This window comes from Herpailurus yagouaroundi, unplaced genomic scaffold (genome assembly GCF_014898765.1).
Source record: "Herpailurus yagouaroundi ecotype Mexico unplaced genomic scaffold, PumYag 141, whole genome shotgun sequence".
NCBI classification, from domain to species: Eukaryota; Metazoa; Chordata; class Mammalia; order Carnivora; family Felidae; genus Herpailurus; species Herpailurus yagouaroundi.
The window spans coordinates 1,671,053-1,691,390 of record NW_024412396.1 but is presented as its reverse complement, the minus strand read 5'-3'; the positions used below and the strand labels follow the sequence as shown (position 1 = coordinate 1,691,390).

The following is a 20,338-nucleotide window of genomic DNA, read 5'->3' as shown; positions in this document are numbered from 1 at the left end:
TTTTTGTTACACTTACTACATACTATTTTAAAAATTCTGAATGGCAAAAAATAAAAAAGCCCATACAGTCAAAGGATAATAATAAACATTTTAAAAAGATGCATGTATATGACACCCATATTACAATTTTCTAAACAGACAATGTTCCTTAAAATCTGTATATTTAAAAGATAGTAACATAGTAGGAAATGGATGGAGATAGAGAATTTATAGAGAAAACATGTAATCAGCTTTGAAATATATGAAATGAAGCTCCATCTCCTTCATAATTAAAGAAACTGTTAATAATAAAAGAAATGTAACCGACAAGCAAAGCTCAAAAACCTCAGTTATACACAAGGTGTGGGGGGAAATAGGTATTCTGCCCAATCACCACTATTAGTGGTATATCTTACTAAAATTTACCTAGAAGACAATTTGAGTGAAACCTGTACACTAATATGAGTATGTCCCTTTCTTTCTTTAAATTTTTTTAAGTTCATTTATATATTTTGAAAGAGAGCATGAGCAGGGGAGGGGGAGAGAGAGAGTCTCAAGCAGGCTTTGCAGGGTCAGTGCAGAGCCCCACGCAGGACCCGAACTCATGAACCATGAGATCATGACCTGAGCCAAAATCAGGAGTCGGACACTTAACCGACTGAGCCACCCAGGTGCCCGGAGTATGTTCCTTTATTGAACAATGTTTTCTTTTCCCTGAAGTGAATAATTAATTATGATATTTTTCTATTTTAATTGTTTTGGCTTCGTTTTTGAGGTGCTGTTCCTCAGTTCATAATGATTAACTTCCATTCATCTGCAGGGTTTGAGAAGCAATCCTTGCTTGCTAGATAGGCTCAGGTAAAGAACGTGGGCTGTCCACTACTTACGTATTTTCTACTCAGTCCTCCTAGTATCCTCCAAACTTCCCCCAAACACACACACACACACACACACACACACACACACACACACACATACACACGACACTATCTCAACTACTAAAATACAATAGGTGCTTCTTTTTCCTAACCCTTTGCTGAGGGAACAGCACACACTAAGTCGCTTCACGCTCTGCCTCCTCGGTTTCTTCTTTATTCGGCCAGCTGAGCGAGTTCGCACAGCTCCATATGTTGCTCACCCTTGAAAATTTTTCTGACATTACTATCTGCTGTCATCTGCTTCTTCCATTCTCTTTGGGGGTTTATATATTTCACAATCTCTTTACTCTCTTTTTAATAGAGCTTCAAAGGGTACAGAGAGGAATATGTATGCTGCATCTTTCATTGGCCCTACAAAACCACCCCTCACTCAAGGCCTTCTTGTTAGAGAGCCAACGGATCTGCCTATTGGCCAAGAATAAAAGGAAGGACACAGGTCATGATTTAGGTGCATCATTTCCTCAATTATGTGTCTGCCCCCTCCCTTCATTGTGAATATCAGCCTGTGTCTACCATCTGTCTTACTAGAAAAGAAACCAGGACAAAAGTCCTTTGTCTCTCTTTTCATTGCTCACTTCCATATGTTCCCCTCCTGTCTTCCCTCCCCTTCTTTCTCTGTTCAAACCTGGTTTGGGGCTGCAGCTCTCCCATCACCTCTCCTGCCCATCCTCTGTCAGGAAGACATGGGACGGACACCACCTTCTCGGGCACACCCTGGCTCTCTCAGTGTGTCATTGGACACAGCAATACCCACCAGGGGGGCCTCAGCAGCTTGTGGGGCTGGACTTTCACTGCAGGGTGAGCAAGACACCACTTCAATGTTATGTGGTTTCACCTTGAAATTACTTAGGTCCTGACGGAGGAACTACTGGAATTTCTCATTGCACTAATGAACAGCTGGGTTTGGGGAATGTTCCTTCTGGTTCCCATGCTCTAGCCATTTGTATGACTTGTGTATCAAGCAGACACTGAGGGGCAAACCATCATACACTGTGCTGGAACCAGAGAGGATCAGTCAGAGACGCTCAGCATCCCAGGCCCTGTTCTGCTCAGAGTTTGCGCTCAGCTCCCCCTGCAGACTCTGTCACTGTGTCCACCAGGGCACAGTAGTACACAGCCGAATCTGACACTTGCACTGAGGACTTCTCCAAGTGGAAGGATTTGGATTTGCTGTCGTAGGTGGCTTCAAAACCTTTGTGACTTCCCGTCTCCTTGTCCCTCAAGGCTTTCAGGAGGAGCTGTGGACCTTCTCTGGGATATTGGACATACCAGAACAGAGTGGGGGTCCATGTTGTTGAATAAGTACAGTTTATAGTCAAGGACTTCCTTTCAGGAATGGTCACTGGGCCTTCCATCTGGGTCACTGAGTCTCCATGGGTTCGTCCTGGGGAAAAAGAAAAGAGACCTGTGTTACCTTGGGCATAAATCTCCTGGATAAAATTATAGTTATAGGTTTTGCTGTCACAATAGATGAAACAATCCAAATACTAAGAGGCATTTTACTTACCAAGCATCAAGAGTACCACAGTCACGAAGCCTGGAGAAGAGTTCATCTCTAGAGTGTCACCTAGCTAATGTGCTTCATTCTTAGCAGGAAGAAGCATTAGAGAGACAGAGCAATGATCAGTGGAAGCCCACGTTTCTCAGGAAAGGTGTTTGTGTTAGGAAGCTGCACCCCCTGCTGGACGGGGACTGAAACGGGATGCATGGTGGCCAGAGTCCTCCCAGAGTCAGCAAGATGTCTTTGTCCCTGACTTTATGAGGCACATGGCAGTCTTCAGGTGGCACTTGGAAATCTGAACAGCAGCAATCCTGACCTCCCAGGTCTACTTTCTTCTTAGGACACTACCTGATGTGGAAGTTCTTTAACAGAACATCCCAGCGCGTTTCTGTAGCTGAGAGGATAACAGTCTCTAAAGCATTAAATACAGTACTTTATGCTTTCACGTATCCATTGTGAGCCAGTCTAAAATCTACTGACTCCCAGAAAATAGTTGGGGTTGAATACAGAGAAAGTAATAAGAAGTGAAGTTACTGAGTTATTCTGTGTTTTTCAGCAATGTACCCCAATATTTAGAACACTGACTGTTCTTTTTTAAGCACTTACTGAATATTTCTTAAACAAAAAATAATTAACATGTGGAGTTTAATTAAAACACAGTGTTTACTTGGTCCTAAAATATTACCAATGTAAGGAATACTATCTTTTCAATAAAAGTTTTTCAAAAGAAAAGTCACACTATTTTAGTAGTCAAATATTTTAGTAGTCAAATATAATTGATTTTCTAAATCATTAAAAAGTGAAAAATATGAGTTCTACACAGAAGAAACATCATAAATGAAGTTGTTGAATCCCTACAGAACGCTCTGAGATTCTTATCTTATTCCCTCACTGTTTTGTTGACTTTTATATGTGTAAGGTGACTATTTTATGTGAATTAGGCAACAAATACTAACGCTATACTCTTAAGAGGGTTTAACCTGAAGGATGCTTTTCTATTATTATTTTAGAGTGTGTGAGTGGGGGAGAGGGGCAGAAGTAGAGAAAGAGAATCTTAAGCAGACTCTGATATGGGACTCCATTCCACAACCCTGGGATCACAACCTGAACTGAAATCAAGAGTCAGACGCTCAACCAACTGAGACATGCAGGTGCCCCAAGGATGGTTTCTAATACCATCTATTTGTCACATTTTGTTGCCAAGCTTTAATCAAATATTTTTTCCCCACAAGGTAAGGAATCAGGATTATCAGGATAAAGTTTTGTAGATGGACACATCTGTAACTCTGTAAACTTTTATCTCTAGACACATAGACGGAAGCTTAGCTCAGGCTCTTCTCTGGAGGCTACTCTCCACGGATTCACATCAAGGAGCTTCATGAGTCCAGAGACTACATGGGAATGTTTTCCCAGATGCAGAGGGAAGTAAGAAATTCAGGCCTGGATACTTTTTGTGTTCACACATCCCTTTTCTTCTCCTCTACCTTCCAAATCACATTGTCAGAACCTGCTTCAAAACTCTGCTAGAAGGGGTTCAGGACAAGCAGCATTAATTCCTCTATTCAGATATAGAGGAAGATTGCCAGATAGGTTGGGATGATGCTGGCTTCAAAATAAGCAGTATACCACATGGATTCAGAAAGCCATCATCCATAACTTTTTTAAAAAACATAGTTTTGGGGCGCCTGGGTGGCGCAGTCGGTTGGGCGTCCGACTTCAGCCAGGTCACGATCTCGCGGTCCGTGAGTTCAAGCCCCGCGTCAAGCTCTGGGCTGATGGCTCGGAACCTGGAGCCTGTTTCCGATTCTGTGTCTCCCTCTCTCTCTGCCCCTCCCCCGTTCATGCTCTGTCTCTCTCTGTCCCAAAAATAAAGAAACGTTGAAAAAAAAATTAAAAAAAAAAAACAAAACAAACATAGTTTTAGGCCAATGAAAACCTACAGGAGAAATATTTTGTATTTGGGGTCACACAAGAAGACTTGCACAACATGGAGGGAAGATACATAGTAAATTTGCATCTTTATGGCTTTATTAAGGTTTAATTTTCATAAAAATAAACTGTACAAATTTAAAGTAAACAATTCTATAAGATTTGGCAAACGTATGTATTTGTGAAGCCATGACCACAATCGAGGTAATGAACATATGCATCACCTCAAAAGTTGCCTCATGAACCTTTGTAATCCTTCTTTCAACCCTCTCCCTCCTGCCTCCAGGCAACACTTCGGTCATGAATTAGTTGGCATATTTTATAATTTTGTATGATGGAATCACATGTACTCTTTTGTCTGGCTTCTTCTCAGCATAATTATCTTGAGATTCTCCCATGGTTATAATTATCAAGAGTTTGTTGCTTTTTGTTGCTGTGTAGTATCCCATCATAGGCCTATAAAACAATTTGTCTATTCACCTGCTGATGACCATAAGATTAGCCCCAGTGGGGCTATTACAAATAAAGCTGCTATGAACATTTGTGTAAAAGAATTTTTTTTAATTTTATATTTTATTTTTTAAAATTTACATCCAAATTGGTTAGCATATAGTGCAACAATGATTTCAGGAGGAGATTCCTTGATGCCCCTGACCCATTTAGCCCATCCCCCCTCCCACAACCCCTTCAGTAACCTTCAGTTTGTTCTCGATATTTATGAGTCACTTCTGATTGTCCGCCTCCCTGTTTTTATATTATTTTTGTTTCCCTTCCCTTATGTTCATCTGTTTTGTCTCTTAAACTTCTCATATGAGGGAAGTCATATGATTTTTGTCTTTCTCTGACTGACTAATTTTACTTAGCATAATACCCTCCAGTTCCATCCATGTAGTTGCAAATGGCAAGATTTCATTCATTTGATTGCCGAGTAGTACTCCATCTTCTTTAGCCATTCCTCCATCGATGGACATTTGGGCTCTTTCCATACTTTGGCTTTTGTTGATAGTGCTGCTATAAACAAGGGAGTGTCCCTTTTATTTTTTTTTTTTTTAAAAATTTTTTTTTTCAACGTTTATTTATTTTTGGGACAGAGAGAGACAGAGCATGAATGGGGGAGGGGCAGAGAGAGAGGGAGACACAGAATCAGAAACAGGCTCCAGGCTCTGAGCCATCAGCCCAGAGCCCGACGCGGGGCTCGAACTCACGGACCGCGAGATCGTGACCTGGCTGAAGTCGAACGCTTAACCGACTGCGCCACCCAGGCGCCCCTGGAGTGTCCCTTTTAAACAGCACACCTGTATCCTGTGGATAAATGCCTAGTAGTGCAATTGCTGGGTCATAGGGTAGTTCTATTTTTAGTTTTTTTGAGGAACCTCCATACTGTTTTCCAGAGTGGCTGCACTAGCTTGCCTTCCCACCAACAATGCAAAAGAGATCCTCTTTCTCCGTATCCTCGCCAACATCTGTTGTTGCCTGAGCTGTTAATGTGAGCCATTCTGAGGTGTAAAGTGGCATCTTATTGTGGTTTTGATTTGTATTTCCCTGATGATGAGTGATGTGGAGCATTTTTTCATGTGTCGGTTGGCCATCTGGATGTCTTCTTTGGAGAAGTATCTATTCGTGTCTTTTGCCAATTTCTTCACTGGATTATTTGTTTTTTGGGTGTTGAGTTTGATAAGTTCTTTATAGATTTTGGATACCAACCCTTTATCGGATATGTCGTTTGCAAATGTCTTCTCCCATTCTGTCGGTTCCCTTTTAGGTTTGCTGATTGTTTCCTTCACTGTGCAGAAGCTTTTTATTTTGATGAGGTCCCAGTAGTTCATTTTTGCTTTTGTTTCCCTTGCCTCGGGAGACATGTTGAGTAAGAAGTTGCTGCGGGCAAGATCAAAGAGGTTTTTGCCTGCTTTCTCCTTGAGGATTTTGATGGTTTCCTGTCTTACATTTAGGTCTATCATCCATTTTGAGTTTATTTTTGTGTCTGGTGTAAGAAAGTGGTCCAGGTTCATTCTTCTGAATGTCACTGTCCAGTTTTCCCACACCAGGCTGAAGAGACTGTCTTTATTCCATTGGATATTCCTTCCTGCTTTGTCAAAGATTGGTTGGCCATATGTTTGCAGGTCAATTTCTGGGTTCTCTGTTCTGTTCCATTGATCTGAGTGTCTGTTCTTGTGCCTGTACCATACTGTCTTGATGATTACAACTTTGTAGTATAGCTTGAATTCTGGGATTGTGATGCCTCCCGCTTTGGTTTTCTTTTTCAAGATTGCTTTGGCTATTTGGGATCTTTTTTGGTTCCATGCAAATTTTAGGATTATTTCTTCTAGTTCTGTGAAGAATGCTGGTGTTATTTTGATAGGATTGCATTGAATATGTAGATTGCTTTGGGTAGTATCGACATTTTAACAATATTTGTTCTTCCTATCCAGGAGCATGGAATCTTTTTCCATTTATTGGTGTCGTCTTCAATTTCTTTCATCAGCTTTCTATAGTTTTCAGTGTATAGATTTTTCACCTCTTTGGTTACATTTATTCCTAGGTATTTTATGTTTTTTTTTGTGCAACTGTAAATGGGATTGATTCCTTGATTTCTCTTTCTTTCGCTTCATTGTTGATGTATAGGAATGCCACCAATTTCTGTGCATTGATTTTATATCCTCCAACTTTGCTGAATTCATGAATCAATTCTAGCAGTTTTTCAGTGGAATCTTTAGGGTTATCTATGTAGCATATCATGACATCTGCAAAGAGTGAAAGTTTGACCTCTTCCTCACTGATCTGGATGCCTTTTATTTCTTTGTGTTGTCTGATTGCAGAGGCTAAGACTTCCAATACTATGTTTAGTAACAGTGGCAAGAGTGGACATCCCTGTCTTGTTCCTGACCTTAGGGGGAAAGCTCTCAGTTTTTCCCCATTGAGGATGATATTAGCATTGGGTTGTTCATATACTGCTTTTATGATCTTGAGGTATGCTCCTTGTATCCCTACTTTCTTGAGGGTTTTATCAAGAAAGGATTCTGTATTTTGTCAAATGCTTTTTCTGCATCTATTGAGAGGATCAGGTGGTTCTTGTCCTTTCTTTTATTCATGTGATGAATCATGTTAATTGTTTTGCAGATATTGAACCAGCCCTGCATCCCAGGTATAAATCCCGCTTGGTCGTGGTGAATAATTTTTTTAATGTATTGTTGGATCTGGTTGGCTAATATCTTGTTGAGGATTTCTGTATCCATGTTCATCAGGGAAATTGGTCTATGGTTCTCCTTTTTAGTGGGGTCTCTGTCTGGTTTTGGAATCAAGGTAATGCTGGCTTCACAGAAAGAGTTTGGAAGTTTTCCTTCCATTTCTATTTTTTGGAACAGTTTCAAGAGAATAGGTGTTAACTCTTCCTTAAATGTTTGGTAGAATTCCCCTGGAAAGCCATCTGGCCCTGGACTCTTGTTTTTTCGGAGATTTTTGATTACTAATTTTATTTCTTTACTGGTTATGGGTCTGTTCAAATTTTCTATTTCTTCCTCTTTCAGTTTTGGTAGTGTATATGTTTCTTGGAATTTGTCCATTTCTTCCAGATTGCCGGTTTTATTGGCATATAATTGCTCATAATATTCTCTTATTGTTTTTGTTTCTGTTGTGTTGATTGTGATCTCTCCTCTTTCATTCTTGATTTTATTTGGGTCTTTTCCTTTTTCTTCTGGACCAAACTGGCTAGTGGTTTATCAATTTTGTTAATTCTTTCCAAAAACCAGCTTCTGGTTTCATTGATCTATTCTACTGGGGTTTTTTTTGTTTGTTTGTTTCAATAGCATTAATTTCTGCTCTAATCTTTATTATTTCCTGTCTTCTGCTGGTTTTGGGGTTTTATTTGCTGTTCTTTTTCCAGCTCCTTAAGGTGTAAGGTTAGGTTGTGTATCTGAGATCTTTCTTCCTTCTTTAGGAAGGCCTGGATTGCTGTATACTTTCCTCTTATGGCTACCTTTGCTGCATCCCAGAGGTTTTGGGTTGTGGTGTTATCATTTTCATTGACTTCCGTATGCTTTTTAATTTCCTCTTTAACAGCTTGGTTAGCCCATTCATTCTTTAGCAGGATGTTCTTCAGTCTCCAAGTATTTGTTTTCTTTCCAAATTTTTCTTGTGGTTGATTTCGAGTTTCATAGCATTGTGGTCTGAAAATATGTACGTATGATCTTGATCTTTTTGTACTTACTTAGGGCTGATTTGTGTCCTAGTATATGGTCTAATCTGGAGAACGTTCCATGTGCACTGGAGAAGAATGTACATTCTGCTGCTTTAGGTTGAAATGTTCTGAATATATCTGTTAAGTCCATCTGATCCAATGTGTCATTCAAAGCCATCATTTCCTTGTTGATTTTTTTTATTAGATGATCTATTCATTGTTGTGAGTAGGGTGTTGAAGTCTCCTACTATTATGGTACTACTATTGACGAGTTTCTTTATGTTTGTGATTAATCGACTTTATATATTTGGGTGCTCTCACATTGGAGCATAAATATTTACAATTATTAGGTCTTCTTGGTGGATAGTCTCCTTGATTATGATATAATGCCCTTCTACATCTCTTGATACAGTCTTTATTTTAAAGTCTAGATTGTCTAAGTATGGCTTCTCTGCCTTTCTTTTGTTGACTATTAGCATGATAGATGGTTCCCATCCCTTTATTTTCAATCTGAAGGTGTCTTTAGGTCTAAAGTGGGTCTCTTGTAAACAGCATATTGATGGATCATGTTTTCTTATCCACTCTGTTACCCTGTGCCTTTTGATTCGATTGTTGAGTCCATTGACGTTAGAGCAAGTACTAAAAGATATGAATTTATTACCAATATGTTGCTTGTAGAGTTGGAGTTTCTGGTGGTGTTCTCTGGTCCTTTCTAGTCTTTGTTGCTTTTGGTCTTTTTTTTTTTTTTTTTTTATCTTTTCTCCCCTCAGAGAGTCCCTCTTAAAATTTCTTGCAGGGCTGGTTTAGTGGTCACAAAGTCCTTTAAGATTTGTTTGTCAGGGAAACTTTTTATCTCTCCTTCTATTTTGAATGACAGCCTTGCTGGATAAAGAATTTGTGGCTGCATTTTTTTCTGATTCAGCACATTGTATATATCCTGCCACTCCTTTCTGGCCTGCCAAGTTTCTGTGGATAGGTCTGCTGAACCTTATCTGTCTTCCCTTGTAGGTTAGGGACTTTTTTTCCCTTGCTGCTTTCATGACTCTCTCCTTGCCTGAGTATTTTGTGAATTTGACTATGATATGCCTTGTTGGTGGCCGGTTTTTGTTGAATCTAATGGGAGTCCTCTGTGCTTCCTGGATTTTGATGTCTGTGTCTTTCCCCAGGTTAGGAAAGTTTTCCACTATGATTTGCTCACATAACCCTTCTACCCCTATTTCTCTCTCTTCCTCTTCTGGGACCCCTATGATTGTGATGTTGTTCCTTTTTAATGAGTCACTGATTTCTCTAATTCTTAAATCGTGCTCTTTTGCCTTCATCTACCTCTTTTTTTCTGCTTCATTATTCTCTATAATTTTGTTCTCTATATCACTGATTCTCTGTTGTGCCTCATCCATCCTTGCCACCACGGCATCCATCCTGATTGCATCCCAGTTATAGCATTTTTAATTTCATTCTGGCTATTTTTTACTTCTTTTATCTCTGAAGAAAGGGGTTCTAATCTATTTTCAACTTCAGCTAGTATTCTTATTATCGTGATTCTAAATTTTGGTTCAGACATCTTGCTTCTATCTGTGTTGGTTAAATCCCTGACTGTCGTTTCTTCGTGCTCTTTCTTTTGGGGTGAAATCCTTCGTTTTGTAATTTTGAAGGGAGAAAAGGAATTAATGAGGAAGAAAAATTGAAATTAAAAAGAAAATTAAAATTTTAAAAATATTAAAATTAAAAATTAAACACACACACACACACACAAGTCGAATAAATGATGCTAGATCCTAGGTGTGTTTTGGTCTGGGTGTTGAAAGTGGTTTGAGAGATTAGAGGAAAAAAAAGGGGGGGAGAAAAAAAGGAAATCATTTGAGAATTTGAAAAATGAATACACTGAAGTAGACTAAAATGAGATGATGGGGGTAAATAGAATTTGAAAAAATATACACAAAAGTAAAGAATATAGTAGAAAAATTAAAGAAAAATATTTTAATAAAAATTAAAAATAAATATGAATTTTTTCTTTTTCTGTATTTAAGAAAAAAGAAACGAAATTAAAAAAGAAAAAAATATAAAAAAAGAAAAAGAAAGAAAAAAAGAAATCATTTGAAAATTTGAAAAAGTGAATACACTGTAGTAGACTAAAATAAAATGATGGAAGTAAAACAGAATTTGAAAAAAATTACATTAAACAAAAAATACAGTAATAAAAATTAAATAAAAATATTTTAATAGAAATTGAAAGTATAAGTGAAATTTTTCTCTTTCTGCATTCAAGAAAAAGAATAGAAATGAAAAAGAGAAAAAAGAAAAAGAAATAAAGGAAATTGTTTGAAAATTTGAAAAGGTGAATACACTGAAGTAGACTAAAATAGAATGATGGAAGTAAGAATTTGAAAAAAAACTTACACAAAAGTAAAAAATATAGTAATAAAAATTAGAGGAAAATATTTTTAATAAAAATGAATTTTTTATTTTTCTGTATTCAAGAAAAAGAAAAGAATTGTAAAAGAGAAAAAGAAAAAAGAAAAAAAAAGAAAGAAAATTGAATAGATGAACCTGCTAACAGATTGAAGTAGGACTGAAATTGCTTCGTTTTCCCCTAGAGGTCAGTCCGTGTAGCTCTTTATAGTCCATAGATTAAGTCGCGGAGAGGTTTGTGTTCTTACGCCAATTTGGCCCAGTTGGGCAGGGCTCGGTGTAATAGCTCTGCTCTCCACTAGATGGCGCTGCTAGCCTACTGGGGTGGGTTGTTGCGGGCTCATCGGTGCGCATGCGCCGGAGCGGTGAAAAATGGCGCCACCCAGCCACCCGGTCTGTTCTCCCAGATCAGCATTTGTGCACCGGGCCTCCGTCTTCAGCTCTCATCCACTCCCCGCTTTTTCACTCTCCGTGACCAGGCCCCAGGCAGTACCTCTCTCCTGAGTTTTGTCTCAGATGCGGCTCTTTTCCCTGGCCCCTTACTTCTGACGGACTGTGGCTTTGACCCGTTCTGCCCCTCTGCAGGAGGGTCTCACCAAGCAATGGCCAAATGAGCAATGGCCGAATGCCGGCTGCACCCAGGAACGCTTGCTGGACCCTGCTGCTGCCGGTGCCCCAAGACTTTGGCCGGGTGCCAGCCCGCCCCAGAAAAAGTTTGTGAGATAGTGTAGCAGCAGCTTTTCAGGGATTATGGAAAATCACAACACACATCTGGTACCAGGCTTCACCCTTAACGACCTTGTTACAGCACCAGCGAATGTGGCCATTTTCTGGGGTCTGCTGGGACCAGGTGGCTTCAACCATCTCTACCAAACGTCCTTCCAGCAGTGGAACCGCTTTTCCCGGTGTGGCCCACGAGAACCTCCCGGACCTCACTCTGTTCCTGGGGATTCGCCCTTCCCACCAGAGCACCGCCAGGTAGGGAGCTGCGGAGTTGCAGCCTTTGCGCTCCCCTTGTTTACAGTCTTAATGGCATTTAAACCCTCTCCTTTCTCCTTTCTCCCTTTTTAGTTTAGTCCCTGCGGCTATTTCCAATTTTCCATTTTCTCTCCAACTGCTTTTGGGGAGGGGTGCTTTTCCCATATTCTCCCCCCATCCCCAGTCTCCGTCCTCTCTCCTCCCGCAAAAGCAGTTCCCTACCTTCCACAGCTTCTCTCTCCCCAAGTTCACCACTACGCGCCATGTACCTGCTGACTTCTGTGGTTCAGGTTGTGCAGATTGTTGTGTTAATCCTCCAATCAGTTTTCTAAGTGTGTAGGATGGTTTTGTGTTGGTCTGGCTGTATTTCACGGACGTGAGACACCCAAAAAAATTTCCATGCTGTTCCACCATCTTGGTTCCTCCTCATAAAAGATTTTTTTATTGACATATGCTTTCATTTCTCTTGGGTCAATATCTGGGAGTAGAATGGCTGGATCATATGGTAAGTGTATATTTGACTTTGTTAAACCAATTTGTTCTTGTAGTTTTTTTTGTAGATTCCCTTGCATTTTCTGCTCAGTTATGCTGTCTGTTAATGAAGATAAGTTCACTTCTTCCTTTCCAAACTGTATGTCTTTTGTTTCTTCCACATGCCTTATTACATTTGCGAACCTCTAATTCAATATTAAATACAAGTGGTGAGAGCCAAACTTTTTCCCTTATTTCCAAAACAAGGAGAAAGCATTTGGCTTTCACCATCAAGTATGACATTTGATGGAGGTATCTTGCTGAACCCCTTTTTTAAGTTGAGGAAATTCCCATCAGTTCCCAATTCACTGGGAGTTTCAATCAGGAATGGATCTAAATTTGGTCAAATGCTTTTTCTGTATTTAATGAGATTACCCTCATAAAAAAGTTTGTCAATCTCTTAGGATACGTTATTGATAAATTGTCATGACAAAATATTAAGGAAAATATTACTCTCCCATTTTGTAAATAGTGGAATGAAGTTCAAAAGTATCAAGAAAGTTCATGGCAGAGCTAACAGTTTTGAACACAGAAGTCTAGCAAAAACCTGTTCGGTGTTATTGCCACTATACATTGCTTTCAGAGAAATCTGAAAGACTAGAGGGTGGCAAAATGACTTCTTCCCAAACCTTTCAAATATTTTAAGACAGTCTTTAATAAGTTATTTAGGCAAGTGAAACTAATAAAGCAAATTAAATAATTGCAGGTTTGGCTCTTTTACCAGAAGAGGAAAGAAAATCTTTTATAAAGGATACTCAAACTGGTGTTCAGGAGCTGACCCCTCTATAGGGGCCTCACCATTCCATTCAGAGCGATTATTAGATACCTGCTTTAAGCAGTGCACCGTAGTAGGCATGACAAACTCTTCTAGAGTTTTGTGAACCACTGGGATACTGTAGTTTCATTCATGACTAGTGATTACTCTCTCTCTGGTCCTTGAAACTTACTTGTGATAATGTAGTCTAAGGGCATAGTTGTTCCAATTAACCAATATAAATGTTTCTAAATTTTTTTATTTTAAATGTTTTTTTTTTTATTTTTGAAAGAGAGAACATGTGGGGGGTGGGTGCAGAGAGAGATGGGGACAGAGGATCCAAAGCAGGCTCCGCACTGACAGTAGAGAGCCCAATGTGGGGCTCAAACTCACGAACTGTGAGATCATGACCTGAGACGAAGTCAGACACTCAAACTGACTGAGCCACCCAGACACACCATCTCTCAAAAAATTTCAAATAAAATTGCCTTATGATCCAGAAATTCCACTTCTGGTATACATTCAAAAATTGGAAGAATTTCACTATAAACCCCAAACATTGAGACATTTATAAATTCCTGTTTCCACCAAAAGGAAAGTTTTGCTTTGGAAGACCCAAAGGTGCAGCAAAAGATCATATGGATAAAGAAAATGTGGTATGACATACACTGAAATATTATTCAACCTAAAAAAGGATAGAAATTCTGACACATGTTGCAACATGGGTGAACCTTGAAGACATTATGTAAAATGAAAGTCACATAATGACCAATACTGCATAATTCCACTTCTAGGAGGTATCCAAAATAGTCAAACTCATGGAAAGAGAAAGTAGAATGGTAGTTCCCAAGGACTGTAGGGATGGAGCTATTGTTTAATGAGTACAAATATTCAGTTTTTCAAGATGAAAAGATTTCTGGAAATGGACAGTGGTGCTTGTTGAACAACAATGTAAATGTATTTCATACCACTGAATTGTACACTTAAAAATTGTTAAACTGGTAAAAATGTATGTTACAATGGTAAAATTTTATAATTAAAATTTTTTAAAGAGATTCTTGTTAGGATTTCTACCCTACCCATCTGCTTTCCACGCAAATATAAGAGTGTTACAATGCAAGACCAGTTATCAACCATCCATTACCATTCGAATGTGAAGGCACTGGGGAAATGAGGTTAGAGGTGGAAGGAGGAAAATGGAGAGAAGGAGTGGTGTTGGACTGTGGAACATTGATCAAACAAAGAGGGCTCAGAAGTGTGCAACCTGAGCCACGTGCTGGGAAAAATGCCTTTGAAAAAGTTTTGAAGTAAAGGGTGGGAACAGACAAAGAGGATAATTCACACCCTGCTACTTCACAGGGTCCCCCCTAAGAGCCACTAATCATGATCATTTGCAGATAACAGTGTTGGGAAGCAGGTAAACCTCCAGAATGCAAATCGAGGACATAAATGCTAGGCGTGTTAATAACATGGGACGAGCAATAGTACAGACATATGTCACAGAGTAGGCACCTTGGAAAATACATGTAAGTACAGTTGACTCACAGTAAACAAACCTAATTAAACCACGTCATTAAGCAGAATAAACCAGCGTGACATAAAACAAAAAAAGGAAAACCACAGAAACATTCCATGGCCTTCCATATTCTAAATAATGGCTGTAACATAATATATATTCGAGATATACTTACTGAATAAAATTCACCTGAAAATCCAACAATTCACACACATTTTTACTGATTTTTGAGTCAAATGTTTCCGAATTTACTTAGCCAATTCTCACAGCTGAATCTAATTGCAAAATGGCAAATTGTTTATCGTGGCTTTTCTAGTTTTCAATAAACCCTTTCAACACAAATTTTCAGGGGTAAGGATGTTTTTGATGAATGATAATTCTTATCTAGAGAGGTATTTTCTTAGAGTCAGGTTTTCCCTCTAACCCTCCATCTGAGCTGCCCCAGCCTTAGCCACTTCCTGTGTAGGATGGAATTCCCTGCCTTGATCCCTACAACAGGTGGATGTATCAACAAGAGCTCTGGGGTTTGGGTACACCTCCCTCCAGCTTGCCTCTCACTGTGGGCTCCTGAGTGCACAGAAATACACTGCAGAGTCCTCCAGCTGTGAAGCTGAGATGACAAGATGGATGGATTTTCTTGCCTTCTGGAAATTCAATGAGTAGCGACCTTCTGTGGCATTTTGTTGGTTGTGAGAATCTTGACGAACAAGGAAAATCATCTCCCCGCGGCTGGGCTGCTTGTACCACAATAGACTATAATTTGGATCGCTGGTGTCATATGTGCATTCCAGGATGACAGCCTCCTTCTCCTGTACTAACATCGCTGGTGGGGCTTGAGTTACCTTTTGGGAAATACTGGATCCTGAAGAAAAAAACATGGGATCAGAGTTTCAGAATAAGTCATCTGGCACAAGGAAATTGTGTTTTACACACTATTATCCCTCCCTTCCAAGGTACCCACAAGACACCACTTATGTCCCCTGTTTTTAGGTCATACAGGAGGAACATTACAATGGGGGACATCCTTACCCAGCCACATTGAAGCCATTACCACCTTCAGAAGGCTGGACAGAAACATGTTTGAGTTTTTCCACTAGATGGGAAATGTCTTCTTCAATTTCAGAGCTCGGCACCGTGAGGGGAGCCTGCCAGGGTGAAGGAAGGATGGCTGAGTATGTGCTGCTGTTGCCCCAGAACAGGAAATAGAGGTTTCCTGTAGCAAGTTGTGTGGGTCATGTCACACTTCTCTCTGTACCAGCTGAGAGTCTCATTATCCAGACTTCTTTTTGCATTCAGTGACTCTAATGTGTAAAGTCACATCTGAAAATGAATGAGTAAAATTTTATATTGAAATGAGGATTGGTGGTTTAACTACAATATGTTCATTCATTGCATCTGTGATGAAAGTGGGTGGGAGGCACTTACTTAAAAATATGACAACTAAGGGTCACTTTCGGAACACATATACTAAAATTAGAATAATACAGAGAAAATTAGCATGGCCTGTGTGCAAGAATGATGTGAAAATTCATGAAGTATTCTATATTTTTAAAAATACTACATGTAATGTATTATGGAAACAGCATAAGATATAAGAATCATGAAAAAAGATGTAAGAATCGTGTATGCTCACACTATGTTATTTCACGTAAGATAGAAATAAATCACTTTATGATAAGAAGGCAAAATGTTTAGACTAACTGTAGCTCTTTCAATCTACCTATTAGTATGCCACTATTCTTCCTCACTGTCAATGTCTGTTCAGATGCCTTTCTTGGGGCCAAAGGCTGGAAAATCTAATCACTTTTTGCTGAAAGGTTTAGACTGAAGCCCTCAGATAATAGATCCTGTCGCCGAGGTCTCCTTCTTACATTGTTTAGTTTCAACAGCTCAGCTCTGTTCAGAAAGGCCAGAATAAACATCAGAGTTTGTTCATTAATTATCAAATATTTAAATTTATATTTTTCTCATTACCTCAGTTGAACCACAGTAAGCCCCTGTACTTTGTATGCCCAGTTCTGAAAAGAATATACCCTAGGTGACACCATACACCTCCACAAGACTATTGACCATACGATGATTGATTGTGATAAGACTTTCTCTGTGTGCACAGATTAAAAGTAAGGTTGTGTCCTAAGGACATTTTTCAACATCATGGCAAACAGCAAAGATCCATTGCCTCTTACTATTGACTTCCTGATACAGTAGCAAAGACTTAACATCCTTGTCTCAAAATCATTATAGCTTCAGCTAAATTGGTCGAAGCATCTTCGGAATTTGTACTGCAGTCTCCATGAAATATGATAGAACCACATAGAGTACAACTGTCAGGCTCTCTAAGTGATAGACTATAACTATCTATAAACACCTAATGTTTTTCTACCACTGGCAGAGTAAATGTGAAATATTATTAATTTCTACTCCTATTACTCAACTCTAACACATTTCTCAATGAAGGGAGCCTCATGATTGCACTTATGTCATTCAAGAAGTGTCCATATCCAGGGTAAATCTGTCAGACACTCTGAGACCAAATTCTGAATTAATAGAATTTTAATAATCTTATCTTAAACATTGAAAGAGACAATACCAGACTGGTCATGCAATTACCACTCCAGAATCCTTTATAAAGTTCAATCACTTAGCAGAAGCAACATTAATTCAAGTGGCTGAACTAATGGATATCTTTTGGGCATGTCAATTTCCAAAAAAAAAATTATGTAGTCAGTGTCAGTCAATATGCTTTTAAAGTATTCACACCTTCCAAACACTATAAAGACAGTGAGATTCCTTAACTTTCTTTTTTTTTTTTTTTTAATTTTTTTTTTCAACGTTTATTTATTTTTGGGACAGAGAGAGACAGAGCATGAACGGGCGAGGGGCAGAGAGAGAGGGAGACACAGAATCGGAAACAGGCTCCAGGCTCCGAGCCATCAGCCCAGAGCCCGACGCGGGGCTCGAACTCACGGACCGCGAGATCGTGACCTGGCTGAAGTCGGACGCCCGACCGACCGCGCCACCCAGGCGCCCCTCCTTAACTTTCTTTTATTGACCCTTTCACATAGCTCATGTATCTTATAAGAAAGGAACAGCAAATACATGAATTATTGATGTCTTCGTGTTGTTAAAAAGAAATTTTATCATAATGACGAAAGATCACGATACAAAAGACACTGTAGAAGCTAGGGAAAAATGCCTGAGCAGGCCATCATGCTACACATATGTTTCCAACTAAGGTCCTTATGTGAGCACCTCTTTTTTTTTTTAATTTTTTAATGTTTATTTATTTTTGAGACAGAGAGAGATACAGCATGAACGGGAAAGGGTCAGAGAGAGAGGGAGACAGGATCTGAAACAGGCTCCAGGCTCTGAGCTGTCAGCACAGAGCCTGACGTGGGGCTCGAACTCACGGACCATGAGATCATGACCTGAGCCGAAGTCGGACGCTTAACCGACTGAGCCACCAAGGCACCCCGAGCACCTCTTAAAAAACATAAAGACCAATCCATGGAAAAGTTTAATAATTCCAATTTGGTTGCAGAATATTTGGCACTAAGCTTGATAACGAGTCCCACATCAGGTGAGCTCGGGCCCCGCTTCTGGTAAAACACAAGTCCTGGGTGAGCCCTGCTTCTCTCTCTCTCTCCCTCCCTCTCCTTCTTTCTCTTTACCCCCCCTTCCCACCTTGCACCCTCTCTCTCTTTCCCTTGCTCACTTGCACCCTCTCTCTCCCTAAAAAAAAAAGGGCTATGGTTAGTAATGTTTAATTCAATCAAATGTGAAGTTGACTCAGGGAGGTTTGGAACAAGTTGTCTCTACATTAACCATTAGTCCAAATGCCTTTGTGTGCACTGCACTAACGAGGTGGTTAATAAGTGCATATAAAATGTTTCCCATATGCCTCAAAAAGAACGGTTTTAATTATAATGATAACACAAAATTACAAGTCCAAGAATACATTTAATTATCTTAAAGCCACAGAGCTTTATTAAGAAAGGAAGACATATGAATGGAAAGAAACAGAACGCTCTGAAACAAATAATCAGATATACGCATTAAGGACTTTTATTTTTCACAATAAATTTATACATTTAATTCCATCATAAAAATTAGATTAAAAGTATGTTTAAGTAGCAGAATTCATCTTTCCTTCTTTCTTTAAAAAACATCTACGGATAGCCCATTATATGAAAAAGTTTGTGCTAGGTACTGCGAATACAGCAGTGAATGAAATACAAAATTCTTTCTTCTAAATTGTATGAGAGAGTAACTGTGAACAGATACTTAGAGAATTTTGTAAATGAGAATAGATTTCTGAGTTTTATCTTAAGTTCATATTGTCAAGTCATTCCCTATCTTAATTTCTCTCAAACACACAAATAATAGACACCATCACTGGGCTCTAAAGGAAAACCCATGCCACATTTTCTGAAAGAGAAAGTGATCAAATCACATATATGGCTGTCAAATTTTGTCCCAAATACAGAGGAAGAAAATTAGTATGAAACTGTACTTAATTAAAATATTTCACAGAGCTATTGTAAAGCAGATGTTAAATAAAACATTAAAAATAAAATAAAGTAGATGTTAGAGGTGAAAACATGATGTAAGGAATGCTCAAATCAAATTATATTAAGTGAAAAAATCATGTTCCTAATCAGAATACGATTTTTAAGACTAAAATGAATATTAGCAATAATATCCGATTATAGAAGTATGACTTTCATATTTTTCACTTTATGTATTTCTATATTTGACATGTAATGTTGTAAAATCAGAAAAATAATAAATGCTGCTTGGAAACACAACATTTAAATGCCCATCTCATCCATAGTAAGGACTGAAATATTAGTACTAAGGGGTTATTTATGGGAAAGGCATCTGAATAGCATATGTAAACTCACATTTAAAGCCTGAATTTCAAAATAAAACCTTACTAACTCCCTTCAAGAATTCCATTGAGCAGCAATCATCCAAGAAAATGTTCTAACCCTGTCTGGGTCATCTCGATCCCAGTTGTCTTCAGTTATGCTTTAATGTCTAACACATTAGCTTCCGCCTGCAGACAAACAATAGCACAAACGATCTACTTGAAGTTCTGCGTCAAAGGACAGGGGCTGCCCAGTCACAGGTTTGGGTGCAGGCAGCAGGTGTCTGGGACGCAATGTGCACTTGCTGCACAGAAGTAGACAGCTGAGTCTGCAGGCTGGGCGGATGCGATGTGCAGGGACAGATGCTTGGCCGTCTTATTCAGTAAAACAGTGAGTCTTTGGTCTTCTTTTTTGGCCACACTTGAACGAATGTCTATAATGAGCTGGGGACCTTTTCCAAGTTCTTGCTTATACCAAGGGAAGTAGTTTGAGGCACTGTCTGAGTAACTACAGGTGATAACACAGCTGTTTCCCTCCTGGACACTCAGGGTGGAAGGACTCTGCTCCACATTCTCTCCTCGGCTGAGCCCTGTGCAGAAAGAAAAGGTCAGAGAAAGGAGAGCAGGTCCCGCGTTATTGTGCTTCAGAATTCCCCTTTTCTCCACTACCTGGAGGAAACCTGAGTAAAGCCAGTCTTGACTGCTGAAGACTATCCACTCATTACTCTGTTTCTCATAAACACTCAACTCACAGTGCAG

At 39.3% G+C, this 20,338-nt stretch overlaps 1 non-coding gene and 2 gene segments (V, D, J or C); 1 reads left to right on the top strand and 2 right to left on the bottom strand.

Annotated features, from left to right (window-relative positions):
* Positions 1–1,966: 1,966 nt before the first annotated feature.
* LOC121031365 (T cell receptor alpha variable 9-2-like) lies at positions 1,967–2,482 on the bottom strand. The segment is given in 2 exon segments: positions 1,967–2,301; positions 2,425–2,482. Coding segments are annotated over 2 exon segments (381 nt in total).
* An 11,565-nt stretch (positions 2,483–14,047) lies between these two features.
* Positions 14,048–16,381, bottom strand: LOC121031476 (T cell receptor alpha variable 14/delta variable 4-like). The segment is given in 2 exon segments: positions 14,048–15,571; positions 15,739–16,381. Coding segments are annotated over 2 exon segments (357 nt in total).
* LOC121032569 (U6 spliceosomal RNA) lies at positions 16,154–16,259 on the top strand. The gene has a single exon (XR_005791379.1). It is a non-coding gene; the product is annotated as a U6 spliceosomal RNA (small nuclear RNA).
* Positions 16,382–20,338: the final 3,957 nt, after the last annotated feature.